Source organism: Prionailurus viverrinus, chromosome C2, assembly GCF_022837055.1.
Source record: "Prionailurus viverrinus isolate Anna chromosome C2, UM_Priviv_1.0, whole genome shotgun sequence".
Classification (NCBI taxonomy): Eukaryota; Metazoa; Chordata; class Mammalia; order Carnivora; family Felidae; genus Prionailurus; species Prionailurus viverrinus.
The window spans coordinates 89172745-89191632 of NC_062569.1; the positions used below are offsets into that span (position 1 = coordinate 89172745).

At 44.6% G+C, this 18888-nt stretch overlaps 1 protein-coding gene across 1 annotated transcript in view; it reads left to right on the forward strand.

Moving 5' to 3' along the window:
- Positions 1 to 18888, forward strand: part of ITGB5 (integrin subunit beta 5) — a 124171-nt gene that overhangs the window by 17473 nt on the left and 87810 nt on the right. Inside the window, exons 3-4 of the mRNA XM_047875115.1 lie at positions 4561 to 4765; positions 17605 to 17854. Of these exons, the coding sequence (XP_047731071.1) occupies positions 4561 to 4765; positions 17605 to 17854 (455 nt within the window). The remainder of the gene's footprint in view (positions 1 to 4560; positions 4766 to 17604; positions 17855 to 18888) is intronic.

Here is an 18888-nt window from a genome sequence, read left to right on the forward strand (position 1 = left end):
AGAGGAATGGAATCCAGGGACCCAGAGTTAGTTTCTTGCTGCAGAATTCAGCCATGGCCTTGTTTGAGTTGGAAGGTAGGTGATGCAAAGAGCACTGCGGTCCAGGCAGCTGAGGCCGGATGAATTTGAATTTCTTGGGTGAAGTTTGGCATGAACTTTGGCATGTGGGCCTCTGATTCCTCACCCGTAGAGAGGAGGGGCTGACACCAGGTGGTGCATCTGAAGTCCATTCCCCTTGGAACTCACTGTATTCTGACACCTGGAGAGGTTCCAAATATCCGGCCTCTGGGATCTGAAGACTCTTAACACATCAGATAGCGGGATGTCATTCATGTGAGGAAGATTTTTCTCAATCATGAGTCTTTCTTTCCTCCAGGGATTTATAGTTTGGGGCATCTGCATTCACAGAATTGAAGCCTAAAATGGAGATATTGAGACATTTCCTTTTATTTATAATGCTTGCATATCTGGAAGGTTATAACCACTACAGTGTATGCCCCTGATCTCTGTGGTTTTAGGTCCCTGTGTTTATTTTGTTTTTTAAATTAATTAATTAACTAATTTGATTATTTATTTATTTTGAGAGAGCACACATGAGCAAGGGAGGGGCAGAGAGAGAGGGAGAGAGAGAATCCCAAGCAGGCTCTGCTCTGCCATTGTGGATACCAATGCAGGGGCTCGATCCCATGAACCATGAGATCATGACCTGAGCAGAAATCAAGAGTTGGATGCTTAACTGACTGAGCCACCCAGGCGCCCCTAGGTCCTTGTCTTTAAATATGCATCTGTTTTCATTCAAAATTAAACTATCTAGAAAGGAGTTCAGGAATAGAGGAGACTCACCTGGGCTTGTGGGGTCAGCACTCCTGTTGGGCCTGCAGCACTCTGTCCTTTGCTTGACCAGCAAGAACCTATGGCTGGAAATTAGTCTTGGCTATTTTCGGAAGACTGTGCCAGATGAACCTTCAACTACTGTGGGAGTCCCACCACTGAGGGAGCTGCCTTACTCTTAAAAGGTGCTTCAGACCTGCTAAGCTCAGAGGTGCCTCAGGTGGTGTCCTTGAGGCCTTAGAGCCCTGAGACAATGACAAGGCTCAAATAATAGGTAAAGATGTCTCAAAGGCTGTTGAACACATCAGTGAAACCATTGGGCCTGCCCCAAATAACGAGACACTGAACTTTGTGAAATAGGAGAAGGTTGACAAACTGATGATAGAGGTGGAGGTCACTGAGACTAAGTCTAAATTTGGTGTAGGTGCCGTTGTAGGGTGTCCCTGGCTGTGTGCTGAGAAGGGGGCTCTCTGTAGTGTCCCCTTTCTGACTTGGTTGGCACTACTGAAGTCACCTTGAGAGTTTTGTTTTGTTTTGTTTTTATAGTAAGCTCTATGTCCAATGTGGGGCTTGAACTCAACGATCCCTAGATCAAGAGTCACATGCTCCGCCAGCTGAGCCAGCCAGCCGCCCCACGAGTTGTGGTTTTAATATGGTCATTGGTAGTTCTCATACTGGCAACCAGGTGACAATACAAAGGTCAGTGGCCCTCCCTTGGCTGCACAGCAAACTTCCGGGAAGCCACGTGCATTGTAGTGAAGGTTTACCACAACCTTGAAGAATATTATTAAGGAGACATAAGCTGCTACCAGTGAGGGGAATGAAGAGAGCGTTGCCCCTAACATCCTAGAGATTAAAGAGGCCTCAGAGCCGCTAGAGTACCGTTGGGAAAGCCAGACACACAGAAAAGGCTGTACTTGGCACGGGTGTGGCCGTCAGGTCTAGGAAGGATGACCTGGACTCTAATTAAGTCGGCTGATGATCCTAGCAGGTGCATCTTCCCTGGCCAGCAGGTGGCCCTGTACAAGTTCTCCATCAAGGACTGGTAGTGTCTGTCAAAAATCTTTTGAGCAGGATGACTAGGAAGCTTGGGTGAAGTTCACTGCTAATGCTGGTGTCTGGGCTGTAGGGCATGATCTCGATGGCCAAGCTGAAATGAATCGCCAAGTCTATGGATTAGGAATCATGCAACCACCTCCTGCAGGAAGCACGTTGGCTCTGTAACCTGGTCTGTTTTAGAATGCAAGCTGCTCCAGACCAATGGGAGGGATGTCAGGGCTCCCTGTCACTCTGGGGACACCAAAGATGCTTTCATTGCCAACCTGATGGCAGAGTTTTGCCCTGGACAGCTCAAGACGGTGTACCTTGACAATCAGAACTGGGCCAAGCACGACCAGCTCGTCAGAATTGGAGGAGCTGGCAGCAAGGCCTAGTATGTCAGCAAGAAGTTCAGAAATTCTCGCCAAGTAGGCTCTGAGCAGGCGAGCCCCCGAGCCCTTCCAGCTCTGGACAGCCAATTAGACCTCTGCTGCAGACAGCTCAGGACTGCAGACCTCTCCCTTCCCCCATCCCTGTGCTTTTGTACTGCTTCATTAGAATGTCTACATCAGAGCCGAACTTGGCCATGTGGAACCCAGTTTGGAAAGCCTAGCTTTGAAATCCTGTATAATTTCAAGGATAATTAGTTTTAGCTGGAATCATTATTTTTCTCACCTGTTCCACAAGTGTCTGGAGCCACTTATACTTACAGTACCAGCCCTGAGGTTGACAGGCAAGATCCCAGGGGTTCAATATACAAAAAAAAAAAAAAAAAAAATCAATTATGAAACAAAAAACACCAACAAAAGCACAGAGGCCCAGAACAACACATCTGGTTTTACTTATATAAAAACACTGCAAATTGTTCTTGACTTCTTGGTCTTGAACCTTGTGAAGGCTCTAATAGGCATTGGCTAGTCCTGGGGCATCCTGGACCATGATGAACAAACGTCGAGTCCTCCGAGTGTCTGTGCTTCTCCCAGCAGTCTGGCTCTTAACACAGCAGTCAGGACACTTGAATCATCTGAGGCTTTCTGACAAAATGTTACAGAGGGGAGGGGAAGAGATCAGCATTGTAACTCCTCTAGCTATTACAAGGATTATCTAATCGAGTACTGGCATTCAGCCAGCTGGTGGAGGTGATCTTATTTTCTTTTTTGTTTTTCTTTTCTTTTTTTTTTTTTTGAAAAAATTTTTTTCAACATTTTTTATTTATTTTTGGGACAGAGAGAGACAGAGCATGAACGGGGGAGGGGCAGAGAGAGAGGGAGACACAGAATCGGAAACAGGCTCCAGGCTCTGAGCCATCAGCCCAGAGCCTGACGCGGGGCTCGAACTCACGGACTGCGAGATCGTGACCTGGCTGAAGTCGGATGCTTAACTGACTGCGCCACCCAGGCGCCCCTATTTTCTACATCCATCAGTGAAAGGATGTTCAGAGAGAATCTTGGGTTTACTTTGCTGTTGAAAATCCCCTTACTGCAAAATGATGAATACTTATATAAGTACCATATTTTATAACAGAGTATATTATTTCATTTTAAAGTGAGTGGCCTAAACTCCTGATGCCCAGATAAGGTTGGGTCAATCTGATACACAACCTTCTCCTAAATCCAGCTTAAGAAAAGAAAGTGTCGGGGCGCCTAGGTGGCTCAGTCAGTTAAGCGTCTGTCTTCAGCTCAGGTCATGATCTCACGGTTCATGAGCTCGAGCCCTGCGTCGGTCTCTGTGTTGACAGCTCAGAGCCTGGAGCCTGCTTCGGATTCTGTGTCCCCTTCTCTTTCTATCCCTTGCCCGCTCACACTTTCTCTCTCTCTCTCAAAAATAAACAAACATTAAAAAATTTTTAAGAAAAAAGAAAAGAAAGTACCTTTCTTGTTTATTATTCAAATAACAGTAAAGATAATATAAAATATAGTTTTAGTCACTCTAATGCCTCAACTATCCTTAATTAAAAAAAAACTTTAGTTTTGAATCCCAATGCAGATATGATTTTATTTTCTGATTTAGTCTTCATAGTTTTGAATGACTGTGTTTGGAGATCATATACCATGTTTTTCTTATCATTTGGGGATTTAGGTTTATAAGATCATGCTATTCTAAATAATGCTGCAGTATATATCTTCTTATAGAGTTTCCCCTTCTGATTAATTTCTTGTGATAAATTCCTAGGAGTGGACCGCTGGGTCAAAGGGCACTGTGTTCGTTGCCATGTTGTCTAACAGAATGACTGTGCAGAATGTACAGGTCCTGCACAGTAGATGAGTGGACGGCTCAAAAGTTAACTCTTCATTGCCTGAATGACTACTTGTCCACTTATATAGCATCTTTCAAAATTTTTCAGTTGTGTAACTGACCAGTTACTCCCCCCCCCCCCCCCACCCGCTAATCATGTAGACACATGCATTTTTTCAGGCGAATTTTGACCATTAAAGGAACAGTGAAATGAAACAGTTTCATTATGCGTTTACAGTTTACAAAGTGCGGTCATATCCAGTACTTTAATTAACTCTTGTAATCCTCGGTGAGGCATATTGGGGTCTATGCTATCACTTTTACCGCTTTCAGACGATAAAAATGGAGTGCAGAGGGTTTCAGGTCCACGAGATGGTGATGGGTCTGCCACCTGAGGTGCTCTGGAAAGACAGCCTGACCACCGTGTGCTCTCTCCTCCTCTGTCTCTGCACCTAGGACTTCGGCAGCCTGCGCTCAGTCACCTCCCGGTGTGACTTGGAGGCAAACCTGGTCAAAAACGGCTGCGGAGGCGAGTTTGAGAGCCCAGCCAGCAGCACCCGGGTCCTGCGAAGCCTGCCTCTCAGCAGCAAGGGCTCCAGTCCCACGAGTTCGGATGTCATTCAGATGACGCCCCAGCAGGTTGCCCTGAGCCTGCGGCCCGGTGAGTGCCCTCGGATGGGACGTGTTAATAATGAGAAACCCAGCCCGGGCAGGCTGAGAGCAGAGCTGATAGAGGGAAATGGCAGGGTGTGGCCCAGACCCCAGAAGCAGAGTCCAAGTCCCCCGTGGACAGATGGTTGGCTTTGCTGTTTTTTTAATTGCAGAAAATTTAGAATTTTAGCCATTTTAATGTATATAGTTCAGTGGCATTAAGTACATTCATGCACCAAGTTGTCTAAGTAGCACCATCATCCGTTTCCAGAACTTCTCATTACCCCAGCCTGAAACTCTGTGCCCATTAAACACGAATTCTCGGTTGTACCCTCACTCTCGCCCCTGGAAGCCACCACTGTAGGTGCTCCTCTAGGTGCCCCATATGAGTAGACTCATACGGTAGTTTTCCTTCTGTGTCAGGCTTGTTTTACTCAGAAAATGTCTTCAGGGTTCATCCATGTTGTAGCAGGTGTCAGAATCTGCTTCCTTTTTAAGGCCGGTTGAAACTCCCTCATACATGTATGCTTCATTGTTTGTTCATCCGTGGACACTCGAGTTGCTTCCACTTTTCAGCTATTATAAATAGCATTATTGCATTTTATGGGAGGATACTGGCCGGTTTACTCCCTAGTGAATGCAAGTTTCTCAGGAAAGTGCTGCTTCCAGGAAAAAGTATGTTTTCTTGTCAGCAAATTCCATTTGAGTTCATGGCATTCTGAAGGGACAGACTTTCAGAGTAGAGGTGTTTTGTCTTACGACCCTAGAGCCCCTGCAAGCCCTAGAATTGATGGTGATGTGAAGAAACTAACAGATTTTGCATACCTGCTGTGTGCTGAATACCTGGCCGACTCTAAGGTAGCTAATACCATTTTACACACGAAGGGCGACCCACTCAAGGTCTTCCACTTAGAAATGGTCTCTGAGGAGCGCCTGGGTGGCTCAGTCGGTTAAGCGTCCGACTTCGGCTCAGGTCGTGATCTCACACTCCGTGAGTTCGAGCCCCGCGTCGGGCTCTGTGCTGACAGCTCAGAGCCTGGAGCCTGTTTCAGATTCTGTGTCTCCCTCTCTCTGACCCTCCCCCGTTCATTCTCTGTCTCCCTCTGTCTCAAAAATAAATAAACGTTAAAAAAAAATTAAAAAAAAAAAAAAAAGAAAAGAAATGGTCTCTGAGTCAGCTCCAGGTCTTTGTGACTGTAAAACTGCTGTTTTTTTCTATTTCATCACTTTTGTTATATATTATTCTACATATTAGAATTGTTATGATGTCAAAGAGTAGATATGCGTGTGTCTAAATTAGGAAATACCACATTATCAAGAGAAGATAGCTTATTTCCAAATTCCTTTGAGTTTTAGCCTTTTCTTCTATGTCATTGCCTAAAAAACCATTGGCAATAACTATTTCCAGAGGGCTTATATAGACCTCAGAGTTGCTTGGAGCCAGTGGCAAGAATCATGGATGTGGTTGGCCGTCCTGGTTCCAGCTCTGGTTCTGTCCCTAGCTCAGAGGGCATGGACAGGTTAGCCCTTCCCTTAGCATCTCAAGGTCTTTGTGACAAATGAGACTTTTTGTGTAGACACACCTAAAAAAATTTTTTTGTGTTTATTTATTTTTGAGGGGGGCGGCACAAGTGGGGCAGGGGCAGAGAGAGAGAGGGAGATACAGAATCTGAAGCGCGCTCCAGGCTCTGAGCTGTCAGCACAGAGCCCAACGCGGGGCTCGAACCCACAAACCATGAGATCATGACTTGAATTGCTGTTGGATGCTTAACCGACTGAGCCACCCAGGTGCCCCTAAATACACTTAAAAAATTTTTTTTTATGCTTATTTATTTTTGAGACAGAGAGAGACAGAGCATGAATGGGGGAGGGTCAGAGAGAGAGGGAGACACAGAATCTGAAACAGGCTGCAGGCTCTGAGCACAGAGCCTGATGCGGGGCTGGAACTCACGACCACAAGATCATGACCTGAGCCGAAGTCGGATGCCCAACCGACTGAGCCACCCAGGTGCCCCCCCCAAAATTTTTTTTAATGTTTATTTCTGAGACAGAGACAGAGCATGAGTGGGGGAGGGGCAGAGAGAGAGGGAGACACAGAATCAGAAGCAGGCTCCAGGCTCTGAGCTGTCACAGCATAGAGCCCGACGCGGGGCTTGAACCCACAAACTGTGAGATCATGACCTGAGCCGAAGTCAGTCCCTCAACCGACTGAGCCACCCAGGCGCCCCTTAAAAATTTTTTTTTGATGTTTGTTTATTTTTGAAGGAGAGAGAGACAGAGTGTGAGGGGGAGAGGGGCAGAGAGAGAAGGAGACATAGAATCTGAAGCAGGCTCCAGGCTCCGAGCTGTCAGCACAGAGCCCGACACGGGGCTCAAACCCGTAAACCATGAGATCATGACCTGAGCCGAAGTCGGAGGCTTAACCAACTGAGCCACCCCGCTGCCCCTAAAATTAGCATTATTTTCAAAGAGTAGTGGCCAAAGGTGTCAATTCTGGAGTCGGTCAGGTCTGGGTTTGAATAGTGACTCTCCGTGTCTCAGAATTGGTTTTAGCCCAGCACCGCCATCATAAGCACTTAGTTATGCTTGCTCTTGTTGCTGACATCCTATGGTTAAGAATTGTTTTGTTCTGCCTCTTGAATGGTCTTGGAAATACGAAACAAAATAAGGGTGTATGTGGCCCTGCTACTTAGAGAGGCACACACTACCAGATCACAGGAATTAGTGTGGGGATTAGTTGAGGTTGCTATTTTTATGAGTCCACTGTAAGTGACACTTAGGCTTTTTGTTTGGTGAGATACCATGCTGAGAGAGAGAAGGAAGGGAGCTCTGGCAGAGCTGTGTGCCAGTGTAGAGAAGAGTCAGCTGAGCCATTATGTGGGTAGCTATTTGGTGATGTGCTCTGGGTTAAAATAACCCATCTCCTTATGTGAAGACAGGCTCAGGGTCAGGGGCTGTGACCCAGAAGGGGATGTAGGAATTGTGGTAGACTATTAAGATATTAGAACATTGTGTAGGGTAAAGTGGCTGGCCGTTAATGTGAATGATGTGTCTTCTTTTTTATTTAATTATAGTATAACAGTAACTTAAAGGAAATTCTTGAAAAATCTACTTTAATGCAATATTATTTTTCATTTTTACTAGATCCTGTCTCTATTCTTGTGTTCATATTTTTCATATACTTATAATGTATTTATAATCATGTACTGTCTTCAGTAATTAACAAAGAACAAAATTCGTACCTCCAAACCAGTTTATAGTTTCAGGGTCACCAACAAGGGAGGTTTTTAACTTATATTTTTGCAACTTGTCATTTAGAATTGCTCTCAGAGCCCATGGTTTTCTAAGAAGTATTTTCCTTCAAGGTGGCAAATCCTTATTCTTCAGGGTAGATTTAGTTTAGGAAGGAGTTGGAAGTCACACAAATCCAGATATGTTATAGTTTTAATTCTCCTTCTTAAAATCAGAGTTAAGGTATGACTCTGAGGCAGAGGAACTGTTGTTTGACTTGACTTACCGACTGGCTTTTCAACAGCTCTCAAAGAGGAGTTAAAGAAGTGATTTGAGTGAAGGTAGCCTCCATGGGCAAAGTTTTCTTGGCAGTATATTTATGCACAGCACTGATTTATGCACAAAGCAAAATGTATGCTCAGTTAAAGAAGAAAGAAGTCAGTCTTATTCTAATATGCTTGTTGTTAGAATTCCAAGTCATCACATATTTAAGAAATGCATTATTTTGCCTACTGAACTGTCTCAGAAATGAACAAAAAAAGGGTGTATGGGGCCCTGCTGGATTGCCAGGGATTAGTGCTGGGGTTAGTTGAGGTTACTGATGTTAGCAGTCTGGGTAGAGTCTCATCTCATGCTAAGCATTGTGATACAGTTTCTGGTGTTGGAAATAAAATGGAAAGCGTGATCCTTTTTCTATTTTTTTGTTTATTTTTATTTTTTAATTTTTTTAAACTTTATTTTTTTATTTAAAAAATTGTCTTTACATTTATTTATTTTTGAGACAGAGAGAGACAGCACAAGTGGGGGAGGGGCAGAGAGAGAAGGAGACACAGAATTTGAAGCAGGCTCCAGGCCCTGAGCTGTCATTACAGAGCTCGATGCAGGCTCAAAGTCACAAACTGCGAGATTATGATCTGAGCCGAAGTCGGACACTTAAATGACTGAGCCACCCAGGAGCCCCAAACTTTATTTATTTTGAGAGAGACACAGAGAGCAAGCAAGGGAGGGACAGAGACAGACAGAATACCAAACAGGCTCCATGCACTGTCAGCACAGAGCCCACCTTGGGGCTCGAACCCACGAACCATGAGATCATGACCCAAGCCGAAACCAAGAGTTGGACGCTCAACTGACTGAGCCATCCAGGTGCCCCGATCCTTTTTTCAAGACAAAATCATTTTGTGGGTGCTGTGGATGGGCTCTGATTGTGTATGTGGTGATGGAGAGCCCATTTCTGGGAGGTCAAGGTGATGGAGGGACTGGCCGCCCAGTTAAGGTATACTCAAACTGTGAGGATGTTTGTCTATAGAGATGAACACTTGGAGGAGATCTGATGAAAATACGAATTCCTAAAGGTCTAGAACCTTGTAAATATATTTATGAAATGTAGAAACACCTGAAGCCAATGAAGCCTCTTAAAATCTTGAACATTTTAATATTTTTAAAGAGAAGGACAGGCAGGCCCCAGATATTTATTTATTTGATGGAGGTAGAGAATGCTATGTTGTAGTCAGCAACATTCAGTTTACCAAGTGCATAGTTAACCTAAGTTAATCACCCCCTGACTCTGGAGAAGCCCTTGAGATATAGTGATTTTTTTCCATTATTTATTTTTAGAAATGCTTTTTTGTCTCCTCCCTCACATAGATATTTGCTGAGTGAAGTGTAACCCTTTGCCAGCCTTATACCAGACTAATCGAAGGCAAGCCTTGGTATAGTATGAGTGAGTTGTTGTTCCAGGGGAAGCCTGGGGAAAAGAAAGGAAAATTTCCCTCTATACAGAACTTTTTGTTTTGCTTTTCTTTCTTCCTTTCTTTCATTAAAACGTGATTCCCATACTGTAGAAGTCACAATTTTATTATCTTATTTTTATGTTTTTAAATAATTTTTTAAGCGTATTTGGTTTTTTAAATAATCTGTACACCTAACAGGGGGCTTGAACTCACAACCCTGATATCAAGAGTTGCACGCTTTTCTGAGTGAACCAGCTGGGTGCCCAAGTCACCATTTTAAAGTATACAATTCAGGAGTGCCTGGGTGTCTCAATTGGTTAAGTGTCTGACTTCGGCTCAGGTCATGATCTCATGGTTTGTGGATTCGAGCCTGCATTGGGCTCTGTGCTGACAGCTCAGAGCCTGGAGCCTGCTTCAGATTCTGTGTCTCCCTCTCTCTCTACCCCTCCCCGGCTCATGCTCTGTCTCTCTTTCAAAAATAAAAAACATTTAAAAAAAATTTTTTTTAAGTGTATAATTCAGTGGTTTGTAGTATATTTGCAACATTGTGCAACCATCACCACTGTCTCATTCCAGAATACTTGCCTTACCTCAAAAAGAAACCCTATATGCATTAACATACCCTCCTTATCTTTTCCCTCCCTGCCACATAGGTCCTGGCAGCCTCCAATCTACTTCCTATTTCTATGTTTTTGCTTATTCTGGACATTGTTTTCTTTCTTTCTTTCTTTCTTTCTTTCTTTCTTTCTTTCTTTCTTTCTTCTTTCTTTCTATTTGGAGAGAGAGGAAGAGCATGAGTTGGGGAGAGAGGGCAAAGGGAGAGAGAGAGAATCCTAAGTAGGCTCCACGCTCAGCACTGAGTCTGATGCAGGGCTGAATCCCATGACCCTGGAATCATGACCTGAGCTGAAATCAAGAGTGGGACACTCAACCAACAAAGTCACCCAGGTGTCCCTCTTCTGGACATTATATATAAATCGTATGGTATATGGCATTATGTCTGGCTTCTTTCACTTTGCAAAATATCTTCAAGATTCATCGATGTTGTAGCATTTATCACTTCCTTCCTTCCTTTTCATGGCCAGATAATATTCCATTGGGTCTATATAGATATACCACATTTTAGCTGATGAATACTGGGGCTGTTTTCACTTTGGGGCAGTCATGACTAATGCTACTGTAAAAATTCATGCACAAGTTTTTGTTTGGACATGTGTTTTCAGTAATCTTGAGTACATTGCTAGGAGAAGAATTTGTGGGTCATATGGTAATTCTGTGTTTAACTTTTTGAGGAACTGCCAACTTTAAGCAAGAGTTTGTGTAAACACAGGATCATGTTTTCCATTTTGTTTTCAGTCCTGGAACTGTATGTGAGGATAACAACCTTAAAAAATTCTTAACAAAGGATGTAAACTTTGGAATAAAGGTTATTGAAATGGTGAATAAAAGGCCATAGGTAGGTTGAAGCACTGGGGCAGTTAGAAGGGATTTACTTAAGTCATCATTTGCCTCGATCCTTTAGCTCATTGACCAGTAGTTTGTTTTTTCGTGTGCTTTATTTTGAAATAATTTTAGGTTCACAAGAAGTTGCAAAAGTAATAGAGTTTTTTATACCCTTCCTAGTGTTCCCTGATAACATGTTACATAACCAAAGTACATTAATGAAATTAGGAAACTGACATTGGTACAGCACTATCAACTAAACTACAGGTGATTGGTTGCTTTTGAGATGGATTTCCTGCCAGTCCGTATCTGTGCTTTTTTCCCCCTCCTCCCAGGTTCTACTTTGGGGATGCCAGTTACCTGACTTACAGATTGCTTCTGCCACCCAGAATGACAGAGTATATACTTTATTAAAAAGACTAAGAAAGACTTCATGGTGGGTAGATAAGAGGTTGGCTATAGATGGAATGTTTGTGGCCTCCCTCCGAAGTTTATTTATTTATTTTTATTTTTAAGTTTATTCATTTTGAGAGAGAGAGAGAGACAGAGACAGAGAACACAAACAGGGGAGGGGCAGAGAGAGAATCCCAACCAGGTTCTGTGCTGTCTGCACAGAACCCGATGGTGGGGCTTAAACTCATGAATCATGAGATCATGACCTGAGCCGAAACCAAGAGTCAGACTCTTAACCGACTGAGCTACCTAGGCGCCCTGCCCCCAACATTTATAAATTGAAATCTAACCCCCAGTGTGATTGTATCAGGAGGTGTTAGGGCCTTGGGAAGTGATTAAGGCATGAGGACAGAGCCCTCGTGATTGGTATTACTGCTTTGAATTTATAAAAGACCGCAGAGGGCTCCCTGTCCCTTCTGCCATGTGAGGACACAGCAAGAAGTCAGCAGTCTGCATCCCAGAAGAGGATCTCACCAGAACTCAACCGTGCTGGCATGTTGATCTTGGACTTGAAGGCTTCAGGACTGTGAGAGAGAAATTTCTGTTGTTTATTTTTATTTAAAAAAAAATTTTTTTTTTTTAACATTTATTTATTTTTGAGACAGAGAGAGACAGAGCATGAACGGGGGGAGGGCCAGAGAGAGAGGGAGACACAGAATCTGAAGCAGGCTCCAGGCTCTGAGCTGTCAGCACAGAGCCTGATGCAGGGCTCGAACTCACGGACCGTGAGATCGTGACCTGAGCGAAGTCGGACGCTCAACCGACTGAGCCACCCAGGCGCCCTGAAATTTCTGGTGTTTAAAAGCCATCCAGTCTATGGTACTTGTAAGCCCAAATGGCCCAAGACAAGGTTATTTTCAAGGACACTAGGGATGCCAAGCCCTGGTGCTCAGGGGTGGACACTGTAGAGGCCAACTGTGTCTTCATGTGGTGCCTTCCTGGGTTCCATCTGTCAAGAGTCAGAATTCTGGGCTGAGGAGTGGGGTGGGTTGCAGCACACCAGCCTTGTCCTTGACCAGGGAAGCAATTCTTTGGCTCCATGTCTGGATTTAATTCTTGGATGCTAATTACCTTCGGCTACAGTAAACAGAAGAGCTAGATGAGAGTCCTGAGGTATGCACCTGGGCCCTAATTCCCTGTAGGTCCTGTTTGCAATATACCTGATTTTAAGGTGTCCCTTCTTTCTTTCAATTTTTGGCACAGAAGGGTATTTCTGGGGAATCAAAAACTACTTACATTCCTTTGGGGATGGCACGCATCTCTGTCGGTTGGAATACTGCTTTGTCTGAATGTTTGAACAAAAATCGATCTTAAACACACCAGGGATTCTTGGTGGAATCCCTACCTTCACTGTCTCCACTTCTTATTGAAGGGGTGGCAGAGAGAAAACAAACTGTGAAAGTACATTTCAAGCAGATGATTGATACTTGACTACAGTGGGGGAACCTGAGCAAGAGGCAGGCATTTTGAGCAAAGCCCCGCCAGAGCTGGGAGCTTTGGAAATGGGAAAAACCAGGACATGAGAGGGCCTGCTTGCAGGGCAGGTGCCAGGTGCTTGGCTGTTTTGGGGGGGTGTGCTTTGTTCCATTTGTTTGATCCTGCTGCTGGTAAAATGGGGGTCCTGTGGAATGGCCCCAGAGAGGAGGGGTAAAGCCACAGGGGATGACGAGCCTGTAGTGGTCTGACCTGGAGTGGGGCAGGGGGGCATGTGGGCTGGGATGGTGTCACCAGAAGCGGGCACTGATGGAGCGCTCATGGTGAAGTTGATAAGGGCTCTGCTGGATGCATGGAAGTGACAGGTCTCCGGTGGTGCAGAGCTGTGTGGTGGGATGTGTTGCCAGAGTGTATCTAAGTTTGCATGGTTCTGGAAGTGTGCCCAAAGATGGAAAATGGGTCCCAGACTTTCTCTCTGCATGTGGCCAGTGGCCTCTCCTTCAGTCGGCTGACCTCGGAGGCCTTGCTTGTAGGGGAGCTAGTGCACGGCTGCTTAACTCTCACACTTAGCACTCACGCTGAGAATTGGTCCAGGAATGTCCTTCCTTCCAAAATCTGCTGATGGGACATCCCAATATTGCCAAGGACCCCTCAGGAGTTTGTGGCATTTAAAATCAGGTATAGTGGGGCTCAGTAGATTAAACTTCTGACTTCAGCTCAGGTCATGATCTCATAGTTCGTGGGTTCGAGCCCCGTGTCAGGCTCTGTGCCGACAGCTCAGAGCCTGGAGCCTGCTTTGGATTGTGTCTCCCTCTCTCTCTCTCTCTCTCTCCCCCCACCCCCTGCTTGCTCTCTGTCTCTCTCTCTCTCTCTCTGTCTCTCAAAAATGAATAAACATTAAAATTAATTAATTAATTAATTAATTAATTTTAAAAAATCAGGTGGAGTTGACATAGCAGTAAACCCTCATTCTGAACCCTAATCATACTACCCTCTTTCTTATACCCTTCAGTTTTTGGAAAACTGGGAGAAATACTTCTTTTTAATATTTGCAGCCCCCCATGTGTGCTTTTTAAAGTAATCAGTTTCCCTCAGAATATGATGCCAAAGAGATTTCTGACTTCAGAGTAGATGCCACCTTAACGCACACAAACGTGTATATCATACCTTGTTTGTCTTTTTGCTTTCATGCCTGAAAAATGTGGAGTTAAAATTTAATACCCAAGGCTAGAGCCGTTCACAATTAAGTTCCTGGCAGAATTTTCTATCTCCCTTTTTGTCATTAGGGGAAATTGCTTTATTTTATTTATTTATTTGTTTTTTTAACGTTTATTTATTTTTGAGACAGAGAGAGACAGAGCATGAATGGGGGAGGGGCAGAGAGAGAGGGAGACACAGAATCCAAAGCAGGCTCCAGGCTCTGAGCCATCAGCCCAGAGCCCGATGTGGGGCTCAAACTCACCGCGAGATCGTGACCTGAGCTGAAGTCGGATGCTTAACCGACTGAGCCACCCAGGTGCCCCGGAAATTGCTTTAATAACTGACTTTTGGGGGAACCCAGGGGAGGTTTTCCTTGTGTACAAGCATTTGTGTGGTGTTAGGATACATTGTGTCCTTTGATCCCCACAGTAATTAACATCCTCCCATTTTGCTGATCCAGAAACTGAGGAGCAAATTTAGAGGAGACTGAAGTCTTCCAGGTTCTGGGTGACAAGGTCTGGATTTTAAGCCAGCTCTCGCTCTCCAAATCTGGTGCCCTTTTCCCTCCCAGGGGTGCCTCCCAAGTCCAAGCCTGTTCTCTGCTCTCTGGTCCTAAAGTCCTCATCTGTTCATTACTCATAATCCACAAAAAGGTAGAAGTGGATTCTGGATAAAAGAAGATGTAGTTGGGGCACCTGGGTGGCTCAGTCGGTTAAGCGGCTGACTTCGGCTCAGGTCATGATCACGCCGTCCGTGAGTTCGAGCCCCGCGTCGGGCTCTGTGCTGACAGCTCAGAGCCTGGAGCCTGTTTCAGATTCTGTGTCTCCCTCTCTCTGACCCTCCCCTGTTCATGCTCTGTCTCTCCCTGTCTCAAAAATAAATAAAACGTTAAAAAAAATTAAAAAAAAAAAAAGAAGAAGAAGATGTAGTTGGGAAGTTGGGGGGAAGGGCACAGGCGGACAGAAAATGTAGAAGACTCTGCCAAGAGGTCATGGGATTGGACAGAGCAGACATGATTATAGGCTCTGCCCATTTGGGGTCTGTGGTCTGCCCACACAAAGACCAAGGAGGTTCTCCCTTCCCCCAAGTTCTCTTCCCTCCTGCCCCTCCCCCACTGTGATGTGGCATCCAGGGCTGGGAGGGGCTCAGAGCAGGGACCTGCTCTGTCTGCCTGATGGGAGCCAGAGGCAGACATTACAGCAGTCTAGAATTCATTCTGGAAGAAATCTCCAACATTCCTCAGCTTGAGTCAGACTCTGATGGTTTTTAAAAATAGGCTCCTATGAACAGACAACCCAAACTGCATCAGTCTTGAGGAGGCGAGGACAGGACACGCAAAGACAAGTCCCGGGAAGCAGGCTCAGTGCTGTCACTCAGGCAAAAAATAGTAATTATAATAATTATACTTCATTTGTGCAGGCATTACTGCTTACCAAACACTGCTCTTCAAATGAACGCTTCATAGGCTTAATCAGTGCTGTGCTGTTATTATTTCCATTGTTGATCTAAGGACACAGGCTCAGGTTGCTCCCCTAGTTGAGGGACCGAGCTGGAACTTGGATTGAAATCTTTCGGTCATCTGAATCTGCATGGTCTAGTTAATATAATGCGACTTGTCTGGGGTGGGAGAAGGAGAAGGAGCACATGGGATTGGGGTCCCTATCCTCCAAGTTCAAGAAGGCTTCAGCTTGCTGGTTGTCAGGTCGAGATGGGAGACCAGCTTCTCTCCCATCCAAGTACTAACCAGGCCCGACCCTGCTTAGCTTCTGAGATCAGACGAGATCGGGCGTGTTCAGGGAGACCAGCTTCTCTGAGAGGTGACTGCCACCACCAGGTGTGGACTCTGTGGGCAGGAGAGGCCAGCCTCACTGTGCTCTTCTGAATACATGAGTATGTCCAGATGTCAAATGTGTGTGTGCAGCAATCCTACCTAGAGAGTTCAAGGACATCTTGGTGCCTCTGAAAAACTAATAAGCTCAAGGACAGATAGAATTATTTGGTATGATTGCCTCTTGAAGTCAGTTCTAAATGATGTGTTTTTAGAGCCTATGAAATGATGTAGGATAATTATCCTGGCATGGGTCCCCTGGTTGCTGCACTGACTTGGGTCTTTCTGTAAACCCTGGGAGGTGACCTTGCAGAGGGCCACGCCTCCCAGACACTGGCTTTTCTCTTTGTTCATTTTCTCTGAATTAATTCCTCTTTCCTCTGTCTCTGACTCTTATTTTACAACCAAGAATTATTTTCTTTTTCTTGTAGCTGGTAGACAAATCTAGTAGTGTTTTCTTTCTTTCTTTCTTTCTTTCTTTCTTTCTTTCTTTCTTTCTTTCCTTCCTTCCTTCCTTCCTTCCTTCCTTCCTTCCTTCCCCCCCTTCGTTTTGATGGTGCTAAAATTTAGAATCTGTCTTCCTGTATTTATACATATAACTTATTTTTTTTTTCTTTTTACTTTAGAGACAGTGAGTGCAAGAGAGCACATGAACAGGGGAGAGGGGCAGAGGGAGAGACAGAGAATCTCAAGCAGGCTCTGTGCCCAGAGTGGAGCCTGGCAAGGGGCTTGATCCCATGACCCTGGGATCATGACCTGAGCCAAAGTCTAGAGTTGGATGCTCAACCAACTGAGCCACCCAGGCACCCCTGTACATATAATTTCTAATGATAATAATTTGTGTCTATGATATCCCAAAATGTCAAATATGCCCAAGAACTAAATACTGTTGCCTATAAATGCCTAGGAAAGTAGAAATAGGAGACATGGCACAAGCAAAAAATGTTTTTGCCCTTTGGGTGTATTTTAAGTGACAGTTGTCCCTGCTCTCGCTTGCCTTATACCTCTCTCCCTTTGCCCTCAGTTCTTACTCATTCCCGTACCTCCTTTTGTTTATTTCTTCCCTGTTTTCTGTTTCATACACACCTTGGCAGTCTCCTCCTGGCCACATTCCCACCTTGGCTTCTCTTTTCCCTGAAGTTGGTGCAGGTTGGTGGGTTAACTCTCACCTAATCTGTGTCCATGGAATTGTCTGGTCCATTATCCACCAACTGCCCAAGAGTCCTTTTGTTGACAAAACAGAACACCACTGGGGAGACTTGTTGTTAAGGAGTTTCCTCAAAAATGCCGAGCGAAGTATTTGGAAGGAGAACCTAGAACTTCACCCTCAATACCATATTCCCTTCAGTTACTCTTCTTCCAAGAAAAATATTTCTTCTTTTTTTTTTTAAGAACAATATTTCTTTTGAGAGGCATGTGGTCACTAAAGAAAAGTAAGAGGGGGACCAGCTTTGAAAGTGAAATCCATCCCTTCAGCCCCCAGCGAGTTGGATGACCTCTAATTGCATGGCCTCTCTGTTGGCACAGGCGATAAGACTACCTTCCAGCTGCAGGTTCGACAGGTGGAGGATTACCCTGTGGACTTGTACTACCTGATGGACCTCTCCCTGTCCATGAAGGATGACTTGGACAGCATCCGAAACCTGGGCACCAAGCTGGCTGAGGAGATGAGGAAGCTCACCAGCAACTTCCGGTTGGGGTTCGGGTCTTTTGTAGACAAGAACATCTCCCCTTTCTCCTACACAGCACCGAGGTACCAGACCAATCCATGCATTGGGTGAGTGACCAGTCATCCTTCTGCTGGGTATTTAAGTGTAGGGGGAATGGAGTAGCAGGAAAACTTAGCCCAAAGAAAGGACTAGGGAAGGCATATTGGGGGATGGGGCAGGCTTCAGTGTTTAATCTGATCAGTGATGACCTAGTCCTGTCTCCCCAACTGTGTGTGAAGATGTGAACTGTTGCAGGGCTGTGGGAAGGCATAATGATCATAGCTCATTTGTTTTCCTGCCTGATGTAGCACTGTTTTCTACATTGAGAGGTTTTATGTATGTATGTATGTATGTATTTTTAATTTATTTATTTTTAATTTACATCCAAGTTAGTTAACATATAGTGCAACAATGATTTCAGTAGATTCCTTAATGCCTCTTACCCATTTAGCCCATTCCCCCTCCCACAACCCCTCCAGTAACCCTCTGTTTGTTCTCTATATTTAAGAGTCTCTTATGTTTTGTCCCCCTCTCTGTTTATATATAATTTTTGCTTCCCTTCCCTTATGTTCATTTGTTTTGTATCTTAAATTCCACATATGAGTGAAGCCATATGATATTTGTCTTTCTCTGATGAATTTCACTTAGTATAATACCTCTAGTTCCATCCACGTAGTTGCAAATGGCAAGATTTCCATTTTGCTGTTTGCCGACTAATACTCCATTTTGTGTATGTGTGTGTATGTGTATGTATGCATATATATGTATATATGTGTATATATATATATATATACGTATGTATGTATGTATGTATATATATGACATCTTCTTTATCCTTTATCCATTCATTCATCGATGGACATTTGGGCTCTTTCCATACTTTAGCTATTGTCAATAGCGCTGCTGTAAACTGTGGGGTACATGTGCCCCTTCAAAACAGCACACCTGTATCCCTTGGATAGATGCCTAGTAGTACAATTGCTAGGTCATAGGGTAGTTGTAGTTTTAGTTTTTTGAGGAACCTCCATCCTGTTTTCCAGAGTGGCTGCACCAGTTTGCATTCCCACCGGCAGTGCAAAAGAGATCCTCTCTCTCCGCATCC